Source organism: Sitodiplosis mosellana, unplaced genomic scaffold (assembly GCF_009176505.1).
Source record: "Sitodiplosis mosellana isolate CC-2019 unplaced genomic scaffold, AAFC_SMos_1.0 Smas_scaffold_1, whole genome shotgun sequence".
In the NCBI taxonomy this organism is placed as follows: domain Eukaryota; kingdom Metazoa; phylum Arthropoda; class Insecta; order Diptera; family Cecidomyiidae; genus Sitodiplosis; species Sitodiplosis mosellana.
In genome coordinates, this window is record NW_022595244.1 from 3,602,967 (window position 1) to 3,621,369 (window position 18,403).

General features: G+C 37.1%; 1 protein-coding gene across 3 annotated transcripts in view; it reads right to left on the reverse strand.

Moving 5' to 3' along the window:
• The window catches only part of LOC129566274 (uncharacterized), a 121,639-nt gene that overhangs the window by 29,147 nt on the left and 74,089 nt on the right, over positions 1 to 18,403 (reverse strand). For all 3 annotated transcript variants that reach the window (XM_055442077.1, XM_055442063.1, XM_055442071.1), the window contains one exon: positions 14,675 to 14,910. In XM_055442077.1, coding sequence (XP_055298052.1) covers positions 14,675 to 14,910 — 236 coding nt within the window. The remainder of the gene's footprint in view (positions 1 to 14,674; positions 14,911 to 18,403) is intronic.

The window sequence follows — 18,403 nt, forward strand, 5'->3', positions numbered from 1 at the left end:
TGTTGTTGTTGCTACTCTCCGTTTTGGTGTGAGATTTCACGTTCGACAACTGAATTGCCATCGAATATGGGACGTTTCTTTTTGATACGACGGAAAAATAATTGCATGACCAAATGGAAGCGACACTCGGTGCTTGAAAACCAAAATGTCATGAGACATCTCATGACACAGAATATTTTCCTTTCGAAAGAAGATAGAACCCATGGTTGTCAATGTACATTCTACAATCCATACATATTTGTTTATGTGTACAAACGGAACTCTCAACGAAATTCGGTTTAAGTCGAATTAGTGTATTAGCACATTAGCGCATTTTACTACAAAGTGGACCGTGCATACAGCCGCTTCCCCTGAGCTTTGGGTCCGAACGAGACGACCGAGTGAAGATAAGAGAAAAAGAAAACATTGAGAAAAGAAATAGATGAATATAAAAGGCGATTGGTATCATTTAATAAAGCTGCCTTTATTGCTTGTCACTCAAGAATGAAAAATGAACGTGATTTAGGAGCGCTTCAGTGCGAAAATAAGTCTGACTGTATTGTAAGAGCCATTCCACTTTACCAAGCTGTGAGTTTGTGTGTGTTTGGTTTGGAGGCATTTGACATTCGTTTTCTATTTCTCCCATCAGATGCTACACATTCATACTTCAACATATCATTGAAATTGTACGGTAGATGCAAACCGATTTACAAACGAAAATCGCGTCGCTATCCAATGAAGCAAAAAAAGCACCAAATGAATAAACGAAGACCAAAATGCCACTGAATTGGCTATTAGAATATGTAATACGAACGAAGTGAAAAACCTGTGTTCGTTTCTACAGCGACCCAGCAACTCCGAGTCAATAAGAGCAACAGCCAAGAATGAAAGAAATAACAACAACATCAACATCCGTAGCACCGAAGATATAAATGAATTGCATAAGAAATGGATTTGTCAATTCTCACTTGCTCCATCTGTTATTGCGTTTGTTTATTGGTAGCGTTCGGCTATTGCTAGTGGCACGATGTTTTCAATTCAACAAAAGATTTGTGTGCATTGTTGCGCTGATCTTCAATGTGCTTAAGAGCAGCTTTTTGAGATTTTGCGAGTGAAAAAAATCGAAAGAGATGGAGAATGAAATGAAGAGCGCGCGCGCGTGCGCGCGAGAAAGAGAGAGAGCTAACATTTATCCGCAATACCCATCAATGCCAATAGCGGATTTCACTTCTTCGTCGACCGCATTTTCCTATTTCACCGATTGTTTTTCGCTCTCTCACTTAAGCTGCTTTCCGAACATCATCATTCAAGTGTGACAAGTGCTTTTTCTTCCCTTCTCAACTCAAAAAGCTGATTCACCAAACAGCACAATTTATTCGATTTCTCCTTTTGTTGGCTTGATGTCTCCTAAACGTGTTATGTTATTAAGGGACAGCATACACACACCCAGAAATAAAAAAAAACGGAGCGCTCGTTTTTTCGTCTACATGAAGAAAAATCGCAACCAATAACACCAATACCGAGTATTTTCCAAGTGCTTCGAACCAAGGATAAATCCACAATCGCATTTGCTACAAACAAATAGAAGAAGAGAAGAAAAAAAAACTACAACGATTTCATTCGGCTGCCACTTCTTCTCTCGATTGCATTGAACGATCTGCATATTTGTTTGCTGCGCACCTTCGCACAGAAAGGGCAGAAAAACATAACGGAACAATTGACAGACGAACGAACGAACGAATGAACGAAGAAAAGATCGAACGAAGCGAATAAAAACCATTTCAATATGTTTATGTTTTTATGCGTTCATGTACCGTGCGCTTTTTTGTATTTTGCATTTCATGGGTTTTTTTTATTTGCGCTGATTTCACAGCACGAAAATGGTTTTTGTGTACTTTGTACGTATGCTCTTTTTCAATATTTACATTTTGCCCTCAATTTTGCCATTGAGTCGTGAAGCAAAACGTGAAAAGGCGAACATTTCAGTATTGCGACCAATAAATCGTTGATGCGTTTTTTTTTCTCTGCGGGAAAATCCACACGTAAGAATTCGAACGATTGTAAACAAGAGCAAACATGTCCAAAGAATTGATTGTGATGCTTTGAGCAGCTCACTTTGCCACACGAACAAAAGGAAAAATGAAAATAAAAACGATAGACGAAATGGATGGATATATTGATATAGTTGGAAAATTCATAAGGCCTTGGATATTCTGAAGAAAAGAAATCTTCAATCGTACCTTTGTGCTTTTGCCATTGAACTCTTTTAGTAATTCTCTCACAAAATACATTCTTACATACACACAAGGCTTACGTTCTTCTTTCAATTGTTTACAATCCAATGCGATTTAGTTCTTGATCCATTTAATAGCTGTATCGATAGACGTCATTTGTAACTGGATTACCTTTTGGGTCATTAACTGTTGACATTTGTAGCGGCCACCGTCGTAAAAGCGTATCATTCGAATGGTTTATTTATGTTTTGTATGTCAGAGCTCAGTCATAACAGATTAAAGGCAAAGAAAAACGAAGAAGAAATGATTTATTTCAACAATCGCATTCTTCGCACCGAGATTGTTGTTCGTTTCTCTGTACTCAGTTTAATTCATCGCAACGATTTACTTGTTCACATTCCATGCAGAAGTTTCTTTTGTGTAATCGGGTTCTGTATTGTGTGCTATGATGCAAGCGAAACCTTTTGATCAATATAACAACCAAAGAGAAACTTGACTTGATTTTTTCTCTCTTTTTCTTCTGCAAAGCAATGCAACGCTTTGATACACAACGCTATCTATTTTTAAAATGTGGACGTTGTGATTTTTCTTTTCTTCGTTGTTGTTTGTGCTGACAGAGAAGTCGACGAAAAAAAAAATTACGCGAAAAATAACAAGCATCGAATCGAAATGGATATGGATCATCGTCGCAATAAGACAACTGCAAACATTAAAGTAAACAAAATGCTAAATACATGCGCGGATAAGTTTCCACAGTCGATATGTTTGCACATATCCAATAAAGAACAGAGCGTTCCAGACATTGTACACGTGTAGTCGCTTAGACAATATTGTGTATTTAAAGAGAATGGAGAATGACTTTGTGTATTTCGGTTGGTTTGAGTGCTTTGACGTTCTCGTCGTTTCAAGTTGAGTCGTTAGTTGAGTGAAATGCAAGCGCACAGTTGAATTTACCTTGATTTTGCATTCTTTTTATTTTTGTTTGAATGACAAAAGTAGCTTGACTTTTAGGCAACCTCTCAAAAATAATGATTCATTTTGAATCAACTACAAAAGCAGAAATTCAATTGAGTTGCATCTAAGTCTTTCTAAGCATTTCAATTTATTGAATACGAGAAACTATCGCGCACACACACACACACACAGTCTAAAAAATTGTCTCATTCAAAGGAAGACCGAGTGAGCGGGAAAAAAAGAACGAAACTGATTTCTCGAGAACGTGATCTTTAAATTCAATATATAGTTTTGTGACTTAAATTGCGGCATCGTCATACCGAACGAACACCCGATGTGCAGCTGTTTGATAAACGATAAAATTTATTGGACGTGATTTCTTCCCACTTGCTCCACATTTTTTTTCTTCTTCTCTTTTTGTGTGTGAGCTACGGTTCGCTGGTTTTTTTGTCCCTCGTCGCATATCGCATGAAAAAATATGCGCTCGAGAGACAGAGGGAGAGAGAGAGATGTGTGATTATGTTGGGAGTAAGAGTGAGAGCGAGAATTGTCGTAAAAAATCATATTTATGGTTCAGCATTCTGAGCGATTGGCACAAAGTTCGAAATGTTCGTAAAAAGGACGAATGGAAAAGCCAAAAGCACATGTTGATGTTGATTGATTTTATGGCACACGTTTTGCTCGCATATAGAAAATCACGTCAAAATGCTACGCATAACTTCATCGATAGTTTACAAGCGATTTCGATGACACGACACGACGACATTCACAATGACCGTCCATCAAAATGGCAACAGAGCGAAAAATTATTTGATAGCGTCTGCTGCAATTGATGGAACAGTCTTTGCATCGAACGAGAAGGCGAACAAGAGCGAAGAGAAAAAAAAACAATAACGATAACCAATTTGTTTGAATTTATTCATTTTTGATGAGAACAAATTGCACCCGATATCCATAAAAATCATGTGCATATCAACAGAATATTGCGAATGGGTTGGGTTTTCATTTGATGTGAAATTTTTTTTTTCGTCTTAGTAAAACTAGTTTTCAGGTGCTTTTCCATCTCATTCAAAAAGCAAAAGTTGAAAAAAAAACGAAACAAGCAAATGAATCATTTCAAAATAGTCAGAATTCCGAGAATTCTTTGTGATGAATCAACATTTCTCTTGGTGAATGAAGAATATAAACATGAGCTTACAAACACTGATGCCATTCAACTAAAAACGAAACTTCGACAAACAATTTATTGACGCAACGTCTAGTCAAGCATTCAAACGGAATAAAAATTTTCTCATTTGCCAGTAGACAAGTGTTAAGTACGAATGCGCTCGGAAATTGTTTGATGTTGTTGTTTTTTTCATCACGTTGACTTGATTTCACCTTCATATTTTGCATTAATTTAAAAACACATTCCATTTACTCTGTTTGCACGTTCATGATTTCTGTGTCGTTCGATTCGATTGATGTCTGATTCGAGATTGAGATGGAAGCTACACAACACAACACAACTTGTTTGACGATATATCTCGTTTGTATGTCTTCTCTAATGAAGAGATTCGCTTTATATTTATTATTCATTCGGCACGTTTTATTTTTCTCTGCGATATCAAATTGTAAACATTCATCATAATGAAAAAGGACGCCTGCATTATAAATGAAAATTTACATTTTAAGTGCACAATGAAGTCACATTTTCATTTTCATTTTCACTTTTAATATATAATACGATTTGCTAATGAGCTGTTTTTCCTCCACAACATTCAAAACTGCAAAGAAAACCGAGCTCCAGTTGTCTAATGAAAAATGAAAAATGCATGCTGAATAGCATTAGTGGTGTAGGGAAACCCAGGTTTTAAATGTGTATTAAGGCGCACTTTGGTAGAAAACTCATGTGTCAAAACGTTTAAATAGAATGAATTATAGATAGCAAACAACTCGACAATACACAATATGTTGTGAATGTAAGCGCGACGGTGCCATTACGGTTTCCTTTACTAAGCACACGATCGTCATTTCCACATTTTCCTCTGCTCGGCCATACCATTGTTGGTGACGCGACGCAACGGTGTTAGCCAGTTTCATTTTATGGCATTTTATATATGCAATTTAGGTTTAAATGGGTAAATCACGAACATTTGTCGTAAAAGCACGTGCCAGGTTCCGGTGCATTTTCTTTGCCCAGTTCACCGAATGTACTTTTCGCAATGGGCATAAAATATGAGGTGACAGATAAAGAATAGAAGAAGGAAAAAAATAAATGCGCACCAACACGTAGGGCTCATTTTAGTGGCAGATGAGAAGAAAGGAAAGCACAACCAAGATTAGACTTTTTACTGGAATTGAATAATTCAAAGGAAACGGGAAAATCGGATTGCGATGAGCATCAGTTATGCTGGCTGGGAATTGTGTGACTATTCATCGTGAAAACAACAGCAAAACGAATCGAATGAAAATGCTAATCTTAATATGCGGATGGTCGCCATAATTTCAACACCTGCAAAATAAGTATTTTGTTCGTTTTTTTTCTTCATTTCATTCCGTTTCTAGGCGCATGGCACTATATAAGCAAAGCCATTAGAGCAATCATTGCGTCGTAGTTATTAAATTTGCCCGCATTTCATTCTTCGCACTTGTCGTGGAATTGAGTTGGTCTTTGTCGGCTTCAAGTGAATTATAATTCGAACCGAGTGTTCTTGTAGTTATTTATGGCTTTCATGTGGCAACGCGCATCGGAGACGGATCCATCCTCTCTTCTTCAAATGTTCAACGCCAATTTTATAGCCGAGCATTCGAAACGCAAAAATACAAAACCTTAATGGGTCGCACATATCACGTTGAAAATTCCAATTTTACCATCAACAAAAATCATTCAAATTAAAAACGGAACATAAACATTGACATTGCCCGTAGCCGACCAAACAACGTACACGGAATGAACAACAAGAACAAATATGGATCCGTCACACATTCGGTAAAATGAGGAAATGCGCGAGTTTTGGCTGTCGTTGGTATGTAATTAATTGAATCGAATGCACGATCCAATAAGCGAATCGATTCCTCGCCAGAGGAAGCAGGCTCTGTTGACGACATTCATGAATAAATTTGCATGGCAAATGTGATTAGTTTAGCGTTTGAGCTTTTGCCGCTTCGAACATTTGATGTATTGAGCGGCGCACGATACACACAATCTGCATGCTGATATACGCTGAAAGACATTTGGCATTGGATCGAAACGATGGGAGCATTTTGATGCATTCATGTCATTACGTGCATTCAACAGAATGCAGGTGAACACAAACAAAAACACACATACACCCACACATTGTCTAAAGCATCGACCAAATCCAATTCCCATGCAATAATGGACGAGTGTGTGACGTATGTGCGCTTTAGTTCACAATCCAGGGATTGAAAGCGGCAGCAAATGCCATATTTTTCACATCTTTTTGACAAAAAGAAGAATGACTAAATCGTTGCGCAAATACCATTGATGTGCAAAACACCACACGATTTATGCACACGTTCCATAAAATGCCATTCGATCCCTGCATCTGGGCGTCAATAATTTGCCGAAGCACTCCGAGTTTCAATCGAAAATGTGTTGCGTCTCCCCTTTTGTGCACGCTCCTGTTTCGAATCTTTGTCGTCACAAGCCTTGTAACACAAGGAATTTAAATTTGACGACCGTACTTGCAAATCGAACAAACATTCCCTGTCTGCAGACAGTCATGGCTTGTTCCCTCGACCAATGAAATGCGCTGCGCGATATTTCACAGTGGGTCATGTGCGTGCATGTGTATCAAGAGACAGATAAATATTTTATTAAGATTGAATACGCATTCCAAGTACGCAGAGCGATGCTGATGTTCGCAACCATTCAGCTGTGCCCAGCCAAATCCTGATCAAATCAACTAAAGCAAAAGCAAAAACACGCGAATAACGGAATAAAAAATCTCCTCTCCACTCTGTATTACCACTTCAACTGTTCATTGAATTTGAACCCAACCATAGCATACTTTACATTTTGGATTCTATTTTTTAGGCACCATGGTAGCTTCTTCAAATGGTTGCGCGTTTTTAAGATGGGACAATGACGACGACAAAAATTGATGTCGTTTGATGTCGTTTGATGTTCTTCGTCGATTGTTCTCGAGGGCGAGGTAATTTTTATGACTGTTCTCGTATCTGCTTTACATAAAATGTGATTTGGTACAAGCCAATCAATTGCCTACTTATTCAAATTTAGCGGAACATTTACCGCACTCATTCGATGTTATAAATGTGATTCCATTCGTGATGCGATTCTCATTTAGTGAATTAGGCAATCACATTTGACGCATTCAACAGTTTTTAATCATTTGCTTTATTTAATCGGCTAGGACAAGAAGAACGGTCTTTCTTCGGCTAAAATTTACAACTTTCAATGACCTTAGCTAATCTCTGTTGCTTTTGTAGTCAAATAGCGTTTCATTTTGGTTTTCCTTGTGTAAATCCCATTCAACGAGACTACTACTGGTGATTTTGGCTTTTCTTTCATTCGGCATGCATCTTAAATTATATTCATTGTTAGGTACACAGTTAGAGGTGTCAACGGACACGGACAAAAATTCGGACAATAGTGTCCGTCCGTCCGAAAACCGAAAAAAAAATTCGGACGTCCGGTCCGAATGTCCGAAAACCGAATTTTTTTTTCGGACGTCCGGTCCGAATGTCCGAAAACCAAAAAAAATTTTCGGACGTCCGGTCCGAATGTCCGAATTTTTTTTTCGGACGGACGGACGGACAAGGGGTTTTGTCCGAACTTTTCAAATTTTTTCGGACGTCCGAAGTTTTTTCGGACGTCCGTAGAATTTCCAGACGTCCGAACTTTTTTCGGACGTCTGTAAAATTTCCGGAAGTCCGAAAAAACTTCGGACGTCCGAAAAAAATTCAAAGCCAAAAAAAATATTCGAGCCAAAAAAAAATTCAAAAGAAAATATATTAGTTTGTATATTAGTTGGTTTACACTTTTTGGTAAACATTTTTACGTTGGTTGTTGCACTTTGAAACTAAAATATTCTGAGGGAATTTGTTTGTCGCAACGGATCAATTGTGGGATTACAAAGAAATCATTATAGCCGAGAAAATTTTCTTTTGAATTTTTTTTGGCTTTGAATTTTTTTCGGACGTCCGAAGTTTTTTCGGACGTCCGTAAAATTTGAAAAGTTCGGACAAACCCCTTGTCCGTCCGTCCATCCGAAAAAAAAATTCGGACATTCGGATCGGACGTCCGAAAAAAAATTTTGGTTTTCGGACATTCGGACCGGACGTCCGAAAAAAAGTTCGGTTTTCGGACATTCGGACCGGACGTCCGAATTTCTTCAAAAAATGTTCGGATGGACGGACGGACAAAATTTTGTCCGTTGACACCTCTATACACAGTGAGTATATTTTTGGTGAATATTTTATGCACCATTTTATCCAATCATTTTTTTGTTACAGCTCGTAAAAACTTTTTCATTTTCTTTTTTCATCGTCGTTGAAATCCCATAACTGCATTACTGCTTGTGATTTGCCTACTGTGATATATAGAGACTATTGTGGTGACGTCATTCAGCAAAGAGCCTTCAACGAATTAATTCGTATTCCGACACTAGTTTCTTAATCAAACTCTAACCGGAAGTGGAAAACCCGGCACGGGATTTGAATACAATCCAATTTTGCACAATCTCTCCTGCACTTCTTTCGAATGCGGCGTTCATTTCGTGCCCGAGTTGTCGTTGCCTTTTGTATAAACGGCGAAGTCAAATAAAAGTGCGGTGAAAAATGTGAACGTTGGCAACAAAGAATCGTTCATAATGAATGGCCATGGAGAACGAGAACGACAAATTTGAAGCGGAACAATGAAAGAAAACTTTGCATTCAATGCATGAAAATTGTTTGCAATTTTCAAATTAAGCTCGTTTCACACATTTCCCGAGGACTATATTAAACTTATTCCAGTTTAACTGGAGCATTCTTTATTTTAATCAATTCAAAGAGAATTGCTCGTTTGTGCAGCGAAAAGAACTCGTGGAATTTCCGTCATCTTGGATTTGTCTATCAGCAAAAGTACTAAGAAATTGCAGCTGAGTTAGCAAATAACGCGCGAATCAAATCTTTAGCTCATAAAGAAAAAGCTCGTCAAAGATGGTGAAATGAACGAATAAATAAATTACTCAATGCATATACGCATGTTAAAACACAGCCGTGCATATACGAGTCAGTTGGGATTATTAAAAATAGTTTATCACGCTCCAGATACGATGATATAGACAATTAACACTCGGAGCGGTCATTCACGTGATGGAAATGGACAGATCGCATAGATTCTGACACCAAAAATTTCAGGTAGGGTCAAACCGAAAATTTCTTTGGGGGTCAAAAAATCAATTCTATCTAGTCAGTTTCGGGAAAAAAGTGAAGACATAAAAAAAAATCCTCACTTTTGAAAATCGGTTCTATCTAGTGTGAAATTTTCCCTTCAGAACGAAAATGAGGAGCTAAAAAAAGGTCCTCACATTTTGAAAACAAAGTTCGCAAAATGACAATGGGTCCAAAAAAATTCGTTGAGGGTCAAATTTTGCCAGCAGGGGTTAAGATCAACGAGATCAGACTATGTCAGAATCTATGACAGATCGCAAAGGTAAAACACTATAGTGCACTATAGAATTTCAGGAAGTACTCAAGTTCTAATACTTCTTATGCGATAGATGCATCGAATACTTAATATTACATTTTATTGCCACTGCGGGCTACAAGTGATCACAAGATTTGAGATAGATATTGCATTTTTTTGACAATGAAATGCCATTGCATTTCATTATGTGCACAAAAGCACTTCCAATTAACTTGCAATCAAATGCGATGCCAGATTTCTTTGAGTTTTTGACAATTGAAAGAACGTGTGAAGGCTTTATACCATTTGTGCTTTTTGCAATAATATGGAGCCACCATGATTATTTACCAATTAATAGTACTGAAGTACAATGTATTTGAATCCGTATCTTCTTCACTACTGCTTGAAAGCATAATGGTATAAAAATCTGCAAGAATTTACGACTCGTTCTTTTAAATAAAAAGTTAGTGCTCATTACGTTGAACATTGCCAAGCAATAAGATTTCTACGGATAAGTGCCATCATTTAACACTCTGGACATGTTTTACTGCAATTGAAATGTTGGGAAACTCTTCTGTCGCCACCGTAAATTACAAAACAAAAAACTATATACTCATTGCTCAGATTATTAAATTTGCTTCAAATTAAAGTCTGTTTCGAATTATAACTGAATCAACCAATATTCAAAAATCCAACAAATGCATCGTTTTAATCAGCCTTTCAGATGTTTCTTTTATTTTCCCAAACAAATGGTTTGAATGAATGGCGAAAATATTGTGGACTGAATGTATTCGTTTTCGAAATCGAATGATCTTTTATTTCCAAATTTTATTTCAATTTGTCGGTAAAATGCGCTCATTATTTGTGTTCACGTCATTTTGTGCAATTGAAGAGTTGATTATATGAATGTCCGAGAATGAAAACGCAACTTCTATTCACAACACATATAAGTGAAACAAAAATAAAAAATTTATTGAAATGAAACAACAAAATCGAATTTTTTCAAAGTGTAACAACAAAAAAGATTTTTTTAAAGTGTAACATCGGTATGTTGTTACACTTACTACATACCGATGTTACACTTTAAAAAAATCTTTTTTGTTGTTACACTTTGAAAAAATTCGATTGTGTTGTTTCATTTCAATAAATTTTTTATTTTTGTTTCACTAATATGTGTTGTGAATAGAAGTTGCGTTTTCATTCTCGGACATTCATATATTTTTTTTTTAAATATGCCAGACAAACAAGTCAAGAAGTATTTTCCGAAAAATGTGCCACCAAGTGGGAAAATGTACAAATATGTATCGATTCGCAAACATTTTCCATCAATATGTTCCACATTTCGGTTGATTATTATCGTAATTCTGTAAAACGCACAATGCTCGACTTAACACTTCAAACTATTCCATTGGAAAATATACAGCAAACCATTTTCAATCGTTGGTTCAACAATGGATAGAGAGCCACAATGAAAAAAAAACTGCTGCTTTACACAGATTTACCCAGTTTTCATTGCAATCCGCATTAGATAAGCTCTGAGAACGAAATATAAAATCACTGAGATACGGCTGCATTCACACTCCAATTTATTTGTTCAACAATGGATTTGTACGACTTTTTTTTCGTTCAAATTAAATTTAAATCCATTTGCAATGCAAATGAACATTTTCGCTGTAATTTTGATTGCACAATGCGGACATAAGTGCATTTTGGCGAGCTAAAATCACATACAAATGCAAAAAAGAGCATTCACATAAATTATTCTCGTGATTTTGTAGCTGTGGATGGAATATAAATTGTTTAAATCCTTCAAATGAATTGATTTAAACGCATACGGAGGTAAATCTCTAGTAGCCTATATATCTCTACTGCTGAACCCTATGGAAAGATAAGCCAATGCCAAATTTTTCGCACGCATACACAAACACTCATATTTCCAATGGCAAAGATCATTGAAATGTAATTAAATCACAAGCATAACATCACTTTTGCCATGATGAGTTCGCTCTCATTCGCACACAAAAAGCTTCGCATTCAATAGAAATCCATTTAGCTTCGATTGAAAGACCCGAGTCCCGTTGAAGGCAAAACAAAGTTAGTGTTTCATGAGAAAATATTTGCGTTTCATTGGAATGATTCTATTGGCTAAAAAGGAGTTACATAGCACCCGAATGCCCGTCTAACCGCAAACTGAATTTGCCAAACTTCGGAGGAAAAAAAATTGCAACGAGAACGCACAGCGAACGACGAATGTGGGAGAAATTCAATTTGTATCTCTCTGCGGCAAATGGCCTTTCATCTAGGGGCTAACCACGGATTTTTTATTGACAAAATCTGTTTTTATCGCCCAATTTTAATGACATCCGTAAAAAATTGAGAAAATCTATATATATTGAATTTTATCGTTTAATATCGACTATAAACGTTTAATGTGCTGACGTCATTACCAATTCAAAAATGCTGGAAGTGGGTTTTGGTAGATCCTCAAGATCGTTCAGAACTGCTCCCGGTTCTGGAAGTGGATCCTCGGGATGGGCCAGGGCATTGTCAAACCCAGTCTGGTCCATCCTGAAGATCCACCAAAACCCACTTCCATAATCGGGAGCAGTTCTAAACGATCCTGAGGATGCACCAAAACCCGCTTCTAGAACAGTATGCATTCGTTAAAGCGAAAAAATTACTGCAAAAATCGGGCAAAATCGACCAAAATGTGATCATATCGGAATTTATTTGTTTAAATGATAAAAAATGTTAAAGTCGGTCATTATTGGTTATTTTTAAAACCGTGGTTAGCCCCTAGCCTTTCATCAAACAACTTCATCCACGTATATCGAGAGCATATTGCTCGTAAACACTTTTTTCTCTTTGGCTCTTGTTCACATTCATTTGCTTTTGCCAAACTAGGCGTGTGTAAGTGTGTATGTGTGCACGCCAAGCATTGCTCGGTCAAGCTCTTCGACATAGTTATGTGGTTTTAAAACAACATATGTTTGGAATGCATTCGCACAGACATTTGTCCATCTTCAAGCGCCTTCTTGTTTCTATTTGTTGCGGGTGGTTTTGTGTTCACATGCTCACGATGCTCACTTGCATCGTCTGTCACTTTTCTACTCTTTTCGGCTTGAATGTGTTGGCACGATTCGATTTGAAATGCTGTATTCGCTACACACAGCGATTGATTGGTGTATGTGTGTCTGTGTGTTCATGATGTTTTTGTCGCCAAATAGCTTGTTTATTCTTCCAGCTGCAATTGCTTTCTGTCGAAACCACGTTTCAGCACTCAAATGTTTAGCCAGAGATTTTGATGTATACTGAAATCGTGATGATGATTTGTAAATATTTGAACATTTGAGCTTAATTTCAGTTTCAGTTTCAGTTTCAATTTCAGTGTCGGTTTTTTGGTTTCACTCTGTTGATTTCGTTGATTCACACAGTGAGAGAAATTTGATTTGTGGCCATTGCCTTGATCACGTGCTTTGAAAATTGGTTTTCTATTTGTTTGGATGAATAAATTGCGTCCGCCTGGCAACCCAAAAGAACACCGAATATATAAATTCAATCGGAAATGGCATTAACATTCGACTGATGTAATTGATTCGATTGTTGTTATAATAACACTGCTGTTATTGGTAATATCAGTTGGAACTTTTCATCGATTTCATGAGTTTTGTCGAGAGCATATAAATAATTGGATGAAATGTGTTTGTTTTTAATTAATCAATCTAATGAGTTCAATGAGCGATGCGCAAAAGGTTATCGAGAGGTAAAACCGATCAGATTATCGAACTGATGTAATGTTTTTGCCATTGATTCGAACAAGTTTGCCTTTGTATGGTATGATAATGTGGTTTGACTGCAGATAAACGGGGATGTCGACGGGGAAAAAAGCAGTCGTGCTATTGTCATTACATTATATGATTCGCAGCTTGTGCAAATGGGATAATCGAATCAGTGGATTTTTGGCAACAGACTCACGCTGAACGCTTGCCAATTATCAAGGATTTAAGCTAAAACAATGCCACCGACATATCAGAACACACTCGCATAAGCTACATCCATCCCGAAAAAAGCGAGATAACAGTAATTCCAAAGCATTTTCCCTCAAAATATCTTTACAATGGCATTTCTCTCTCTCTCTCTCTCTCTCGCAAAATACTGGCAACGTTACAAATGTTTATATTGTGCGTGTGCGCTCCATTTAGCCTTTAAAATATAGTTAACATTTATCTATAAATAAATTCAGGCCATGAGTAATACACAGAAAATTCAATTTATGCATTCGCCACACAGCCACAATGACAACAAAGTTCAAAGACATTTACTGACTATTTTGAAAATGGACGAGAGAAAGAGAAACTGGGAGTAGTTGACGCCTTGAGTTTGTTTCAAAGCTGCCTTTGTGCATATATTCAATAAATTGTAGCGCATTCGCTGTGGTGGCACATTGACATCGATTCCCCGTTTATTGTTCGGCATTTTCACAAAAGACGCTCTCCCTCCCGGCTGTCACTCGATCGACTTAATCTCATTTCATGCTAGCTTCATAAATAAATATGCATTTGCATTCGTATTTCTGGTGCTCAAATTCACTTTGCTTTTTTTCTTCTTCTTCTTCATCTTCTTCCATGATTTGTGTCAAGTGGATTCAACAATACAAATCAAGCCGCCATCGAAAGTTCGATTTATCGACTCTCCAACATCGATATATCGATACTACGAAATGAAAAATAAGGCAAGCGAACGAGAGACAGCGACATCGACTCAATAATGAATATTTGATGCCAAAATAATGCGAACATGAAAGAAAATAATCGCTTTCTACTTGGATGTTGTTGCTATACACCCATACACAACACGAGATGATACTTACTGTTTTGCCGTTTAAATCATTTACTCGACAATGTAAATGCACGCTATTTCCTAAATGTGTTGTAACATTGACACTACCGTTGGGTTCATCGAAATATGGGAACGGTTCGTGTGTTGTCGTCTCTTCGCCGTCTTCGATTTCATTTTCCTCGGGCGTATCGGTGAATGGTGATGAGAATTCTTGCCAAAAATTTTTTGGAAACGAATCAAATGGATCGCCTTCGCGTGGTTTTACAACTGCAACGAGACAAAATGGACGAGATAAGTGAAAAAAAAATGGTACTTGGAATATCCAAAACAGGCAACGAAAAGAGAAAAAAAAACGCACAAAATCAAGCAGATAAAATGTGAATTATGTGAAAATAAAATTGTTTCAGAATATGAAAACTGAAATTTTTTTCCCTGGTCGGGCCATTCTCTTTTCCACCACGCAGCAGTAGCAAGTTTCGAATCGAAGCCGAGATAACTCTCAACACTGCTACTTTTCCTCTCTTCGTTCACTTTGGATTAGGTTTTATGTGAGAGTTATAATCGTTACGCAGCGAAAGCCGGCCAGTAAAAGCGTCTATCCATTTTCGATTTTGATTACGGCATACCATGACAGCGAGAAGAAGCGCCATTATTCGCCTAATGGATTTTTGGTTTTACCAATTAGTTTCCATTTTTCACCATATATCTTTGGAAAAATAAAAATTTATGTGGATTTTCATTCGGTTTGGTCTGCAACTTGGCTTTCTGTTGTGGCAATGAAAAAAAAACGTTGTTGTGCGTGAGTCGTTGTTTTTTTGGTACGATGAACACTTTTTACCGCGTCAAAGCGAAATGAACAACAGTCGAGTGTTTGGATGTGTGTACTGGAATAGCTACCGCGAATTAGCTCAATCATCGCATCTGGCAATTAGGTGAAAGCTTTGAGTAAAAGCTGCATTTACCGCATTTTTATGCAACGCTTCCTTAAGTGGATTCCCACATTTCGCCCTGCCAAATGGCAGCAGAATCACTTTCAACCGGCGATACGGAGTGGGACAGAAAGCGTTTCAATATTCTAATTAATTAAATACAAATAAGAATATATTTTAAGTGTGATGCGCCTCTTTCAATTCAATTCACAATGAATGGGTGGGCAAACACTAGTTTGTCGCTCGAGCAATTCTGAGCATGACGCATTCATTTTTTTTGGTTTTTGTTTTTGTTTTAGTTTCCCATGGAGCAGCACCGAGCAGTTGAAACGCTTTGCCAACGGAAGTTTAAACGGAATTACAACAAAGAATCGACAAACGACAGAAATGAGAATAACTCAAGTGATTTCAATGAGATTCTGCTGCGGTTGAAGGCTTTTTTTGCCACAGTGCACTACAAACTACATAATTACGCGCATCGCACAAAACTTCAGCAAATACAAGCGAAGAAGGCAACACAAGTCCCCCGTTTTTTTTGTTGCGCTGCTCTTTCCAAGGAAACATGAAAATGAAAGCAAATCTAATTAAATTCAAAATACGAAATAGAAACACGATCTTTGCATTCCCAACGCGCTGGCTGAAAAATCAAAGAAAAACCAACGGATGGAGAGAGAGAGAGAGAGAGAGGATGAAAAAAAGAAGAACGGATTTCAGAGTGTTCTTTGTGTTGCGCAAAAGAGTGCAGGAGAGGCAAAAAAGCGACCATGCAATGAAGAGATGCCCAAGACCGCATTGCTTCAAACGAAGTAAGCAGCTGAATTCTTAGTTTGTTACCACTTTGTATTTGCATGAAAATCATTTCTTAATATTTGGTCCGCCCGTTATTTTTTTGTATGTGTTCGGTTTTTCTTCTTCTTGTGCACCCAGTAATAAAATTAAAAGTTTAAAATTGTGTTCAGTATTTTCCCACTGTGTAAACGCAACGCAGTAGAATTTAATTAACCGGCGACTGAGACAGGCATCGAATGTACAAAAAAAGAGATGGAGATAGTGAAAATTGTTGGATAGTCGTTAAAATATGCCAGGCTGACACAGAAGTAGGGTATTCAAAATGATCTTAATTCAGTGAGCACGTAGTGTATATGTGTGTATGTGTGTTTTTTTTCGACACACTCAACCAAACTATTTTGATCCGCATGCTGTTTGGTTGAAAACACAGTTTTATCTGCTGTTTCCCGTTGAATTAAAGATAATTCTGCGACAATGAGCATTGAAAATGAGAACAAAAAAAAACGCACATTCAGAGCAGAACAAGGAAAAAAAATTCGAGTACTTTTTTGCACTCATTGCTTTTATACGCTAATTTCACCTTTCAGCAAGCTTTTAGTCGGAACAAAAAAAAACTGCGACCAAAACTACCCAAGCGAAAGGAACAAAGTCACATTTTGAACGAACGCACACAAAAAGTGGTCTGTGAGCTAAAGCTAACAAACGAATGTTTGAATGTATTGTGCTGTTTCACAATTACACGATCACTGTGTTTCGAGTGGTTGCTCATTGAGAGAATGTATTTCGCTCTTTCAACTCGCTATGTAAATAAATTATCAAATTACATCCTTTTGAAAAGCTCACTCTTTCTGCTTCGTGTTTGCATTCAAAATGTTTTTTCACATGAAAAATGATGGAAATGTGGTTTTTCAATTTAAAATCGATTTTTAAATTCAAACTCATCATGAATATGCAATTAATGCCATAGTTTTATTTTTCACTTTGAAATTGGTGCTAGTTTTAGTCAGTTCGTCGCATTTATGATAAGTACACCAAAATAAACCACTTCCTTTGTGGAATTTTGTTTCCATATTTCAATTTAAAAGTTTAATGAAATGGTGGATTAACTTTTTATCGGCCATACTTCAAAATCGAACATGAAATTATCAAGAGTGTAATCAAGTATGGTCTGCTAAATTACATGTCCTAGTTCAATTTCAACGCAATTTTTACTCCTTTCAATGGTGTTCAAGGTACACACCAAAATTTCAGAGGGGAACGAGTAATCTAGATACAGTGCGAAATAGCGGTTTCAACCAAGGGGAGAGACACCAACGCTAGTTTCACTAATTTATTCTATTGTTTCCTAATGTATGCTATTTTTGCTAGTTTCCCTCAATAAAAGTGCTATTTTTTGCTAATATTTCCTATGTGCAACGTGACAGTTTGACAGTTCACGTACAAGTAACACCCATCAAGTTATTGTTGTATGCTTGGAAAGAAAGCAAAAAAATTATATTTTGGCAATTTTTCAAAAACAAATTGTTCCATTTAATTTCATAAAATAACTCGAAAACTTCGTTTTAGACGGTTAAAAACAGTAAATAACAAATCGCTATTTCTTCAATAATATTGCTAATTTTTGCTATTTTTGCTATTTTCCTCTAGTATTTATATGAACTTCAAAAAATTAGCTAATGGTGTCTCTCCCCATGGTTTCAACTGTTTTTGGATGAATTTACACTAATTTTAGGGGAAAATGTGTTATTGCTTATGCGAACGCTCAAGTGGCTACTCTACTATTCATATAAGTGCCGATACATAGACACGCACTGGTCACCAAGTCTGTGCAGTTGTATGTATTGGCTCAATGACATAACTCCCCGGACGGGTACTAAAAAAAATGCACGGTCGGACGGGCACTCAACGGACGGGCACTTTAAAAATACACGGTCGGACGGGCAATCAAGAAATTTCTTTTGGAAAGCCATTTACTGAAGAATAGCGGTCGATTATGATAGTTCCTTCTTAAAATGGCCACTTTCATTTCGATCTGTTGGGCT